Raw genomic sequence first — 4,464 nt, forward strand, 5'->3', positions numbered from 1 at the left:
GAAGCGAGAGGGATACAATGCCTAATACATCACTTTGATTCCACGACCAACTTCTGACACAGGCTGAACAAGGAATACTTGACCACCTAAGCCATGACGTGAGACACCTCTGCATTGGGCTTGGACAGATCTGCAGCCCCAGTCTTCTATTTTGTGAGCACTTAATGACCTGTGCTAGTTCAAGCTCTCTGCCACAACTCTCAAATGCAACAAACATACCTCGCATCAGTGTAAATAAACAACAAAGCAAAAAGAAACAATGGTAAAAAATTGAAATCAAGCTGAACGTCGTTTTCAATGACGAAGAAGAAGTGATAAAAACGCGTCGTTGTGCATAAGGAACTGCCTTGCTATAATCAAGTGACACTAAAACAACTGCGGAAGCAGCAACCTTTTCATCAAGAGTACTTCCCCACCTGTAACCCTATGACCTTGACTTTTGATCCATGGACACATCACTCAAAGGTTGTACATCTGCTTGTAGTATGTCCTTGACTACCTGTACTGCCGACAGCGCAGCACCCAGAATCCAGTCATAGTGGTAAGACAGATGGCCACCGGCAAAGAAGATGTTATTCTCAGCATTCCTGGCCCATTCCAGGTGAGTTGATAGGTGCCCTGGTCGAGGCGCTGTCAATCCACTTCCTGTTGACTCAGACCATAAGATTTCTGATGCCTCGATGAATTGCTTGTGAACATCAATCCTATTACCGTACCGATCACATTGGTCCTGATATACCTCTGCAATAAAATCTAGAGCAAGTCCCTGACGCTGCTCCGCAGTGAGGGAGACCCAGCTTTGGCCATCCGTAAACCTAACAAGTTAAGAATTAGTCTTGAGTTGTAGCTAATCTTGCACTGGGAGTATTCTCACTGACCACGGGTAAATAATCAACACGCCTGGCCCGCCGGTCCCTATACCATAAGATGGATACATGAGAAGTCTAATAGGGAGGTCAGTTTCACTTTGTCCACCCATGCTACCTCCGGACGATAACTGCTCCCAAAATCTAGTTTTGAAGCGCAGTCCAATTTTGTATGCCGGTTCCATAATCAGTGAACGTATGGCCAACTGTTTTCTGGTTGACCAGCGTGGCCTACTAGTTATTGATCTCAGTGCAGGTGGTGGTATAGCCAGTATGACCCGATCAAATTCCGCGCTGATAACCCTATCAGAACATTGAGCTTTAACGGCAACTCTTTGGTTATCACTGTTGATAAGCTCTGTTACATTAGCCTCAAGAGTGATATTCTCGTGTCCAACTAGATAGGCCATCGCATCAGTCAAGCGGCTCATTCCTTGGTCTATCGTTTTCCAGCTTTCTGAGCTAAAATGCACATTCTTTATGCATACATCGACGATACTGCAAGAAAATGCATTAGGGTAAAAAAGCGTTGTTTCAAGAAAGGAGACAACAGAAGGCGGCCAGTTCTTGTGCTCTATCAGATAGCACCGGAGGGTACATTGGTCGTGGTTCTTGATAATCCATTCAATTCTGTCATTGAAATCATTATCAAGGCCTTTAGTCAGTTCCTGAAGTGCGCTGTCCAGTAGGTCCCCGGCACTCCTGTTTCGATACGGCTCAGGGACATCTATCCAACCTGCGTTGGCGGGCGTGACATCTTTTACCGGAAGTCGAGACATTGCAGATCCAAAATATGAATAGTTTCCTTCGTGATGACAAATATAGTCAATCAATCGGATGGCCATTGTTTGCGGAAGTCTTTCATGACTGTTGACATATCTAATAAGTGAAAAGATTGTGTCCTGTAATTTTGTAACGGGAATTCGCATTGCGCCCGCCTCATAATACTGGTTTTCGTCCGTCGTGAAGTGGTGCGTTTTAACGCGGCCACCCACTCGGTCAGCGGCTTCAAAGATTTTCACCGTGTATCCCTTTTCCTGTAGGAGAAGTGCAGAATACAACCCAGCGACGCCCGCACCAACGATACCAATGTTATGGCCTATGAAGTAAACAGTTTAGTTTTCCGTCCTTCAACTGCATCATAAAGGACGATTGAACTGACCGTTCATGTTTAATGTAATCGCTGAGTTCTCAAGTCTCTGGCCAATGTTGCACAGACAAGTACTTTTCTGATGAAAGTAATACTGATCGGTGATGACAGCAACCAGTGAATGTACTTGCGTAGGAAATGAATTTGAAGAGAGATGTATGATGTGGAAAGCGTATTCCTGCGTAGATATATACATAAAATATTACTTGCCGGGTCTCGTCCCTTTCTCAGTCGACCAGAAGCATTGTTAGTAGCAAGTAGCACGCAAACATGATGACGGCTACTGTTGTGTGCCATGGCGTACCGATAAATCGCTTAGTGACCTATGTTAAGGGTCAAGACAGTTTTTCCTCTGTCTTATTGGTGTGTGCTCTATTGAGCTTTCGTGACAAGACACATGAAGTCTATCATGTGGCCGTGTGTGATTAAGCGATCATACAGGATCAGTAGATCAAGAGTGGCATAATGACATCAGCAAAAGCGACACGGCACGGCACGGCACGGCACGGCACGGGATTACCTCATCCACTTTCTCTACGACCAGTGATAACAGCATCCGTCCGTCAATGTCTCTGATTTTTGGGTCGGCCTTTCCAGTGAAGAAAATTAACTTGACGATTGTCCTTTGTCCATTCCTCACCGCCCATGATAGGGGTGTCGGGCCATCCTCATCTTTGACATCCAGGTCGGGATCGAGAATGTCAAGCAACAACTTAACGACTGCTCCATAGCCATACGCTGCAGCTAGCCTGAGGCCATTCATCTACCTTTCTCATGGAGAAGTTACCCCGTTAATTGTTTGTTTTCTCGATGTCTCCCTTTTTCTGATTGTTGAAGTATGGATGTTTCGATGCAAAGCTACCCATATCTCTCAATAACTTGCCGAATACCTCCATTTCTATCCTTAGACTTTACTGAATTTCTAATAGTATAATAAAGCACCGTTCAAAATTAAAGTGTCTCGTCGAGCTTTAAATGGTAGTAATTGTAATGTATGGGTTTGGTAAAGGACGCAGGAAGACTGGTCAACTTACGGAAAGCTCCCGAGTTAGGATAGGCCACTATATCGGCCATGATAGTTCAATCACTTGATTAGGTATATATTGCTGGTATTCGATTTTTTCAGTGCTCGGGAGCGAAGTAGCTTCCTAACTTTGGGTCAAAACCTCTATCCACGATATGTTACAGGGCGTCAAATGGTTGATGAGAGTTTCGCGTCAGATGCATATGCTCATCATGACTATTTTGACTAGTAAACGACTTCTTCGTCGCCGTCTTTTTTTCTGAGGGGGCTCGAACTTTTCAGCCAAAGCGAGTTTCGACTATGGTATTATAATGTTGAATCCAAATAATTCAGTTGAGATGAGTCATGACCTGCAGCTGGTAGACTTCTTGGGAATAGCCAATCGCAATAGTATGAAAGCTTATTAATAGAAACCTCTGCTTTAAGATTCTCCAGTGTTTTTCTATCACAGAAGGCATTCCAATCTGTGAAGGGTCTAATCGATCTTCACCTTAAGTGTATATAGCTATACTTGCACAAGAAAGAACATGAGCTCACCAGCTACCAACAGGGTCTATATGATTGTATATGCCCAAGACTCCTTATTCACTGATAAGAGACGCGACACTTTAACTTGCTAAATATTATACCTTTCACGCCTACCAGCATAATACTTTACAGCTAGAAGTGAATTGCTAGAGTTACGCTAAAGTAAATGACGTACGTTTCCGTGAGGTGTGCAGGGATTCTGAATATTGGCGTCACTCTTGTGCGACATGCATATCACTGTGCCGTGCTGTGCCGTGCCGTGCTATGTCGTAGTATGTTATGTCGTGTCGTGTCCTGTTGTGCTATAGCTTTACTAATAATACTTACTAAATGTACTTATAATCTGCTTCTTTTTAGGAGTATTGCCAACAAGTGCAGAAATGACAAATTTTAGACATATCAAATCGTTTATATCTAGTCCGAGATTTTAACAAGCAGGTCTCGATTAAAAGTCGAACAATTAGCCTAGACATATGTCCAGATTATTTATTGGTGTCCGGTTAGTCAATGAAGTTCGTCCGGTATCAGCTGCATGTCGATGATTTGTAGATATATAGAACTAGGACATGCGGCTTTTGTTCCTGCACCATACGACAGAAGTTCCTCCAACGCCACCAAGCATCCTTGAATAGATAACTGGCAGAGGTAGTGTTTATCTCGACATAACACTTTATACAAATAAATTCCTCTATCCAGGCCCACTTCCCGCTCGGATGCTAGGTAGGTCAGTCAGCCACTCGCGGATCTGCTATCAGGAAGGCATTAAGAATGAGCTTGGTGGTCTGCGAATTGGACATTTTAGGGGGTACTGCTATAAGGTCTTCAGAGATAGATCCTTGTTTAATAAAAAGCCTTCCCTTTCTTTCCCATTGTGTTAAACCCGAAGTGTATTTTCT

The 4,464-nt window shown here is 43.7% G+C and overlaps 1 protein-coding gene across 1 annotated transcript; it reads right to left on the minus strand.

Annotated features, from left to right (window-relative positions):
• Positions 1 to 424: 424 nt before the first annotated feature.
• FSUBG_10219 (amino-acid oxidase) lies at positions 425 to 2,035 on the minus strand (the record flags this gene model as incomplete). Its single annotated transcript, XM_036674774.1, has 3 exons — positions 425 to 815; positions 879 to 1,965; positions 2,029 to 2,035. 3 exons carry the CDS (start codon positions 2,033 to 2,035, stop codon positions 425 to 427), a joined length of 1,485 nt encoding a protein of 494 aa, XP_036534294.1.
• Positions 2,036 to 4,464: the final 2,429 nt, after the last annotated feature.

The sequence above is a fragment of the Fusarium subglutinans genome (assembly GCF_013396075.1).
Source record: "Fusarium subglutinans strain NRRL 66333 chromosome Unknown NRRL66333_c0000173, whole genome shotgun sequence".
Classification (NCBI taxonomy): Eukaryota; Fungi; Ascomycota; class Sordariomycetes; order Hypocreales; family Nectriaceae; genus Fusarium; species Fusarium subglutinans.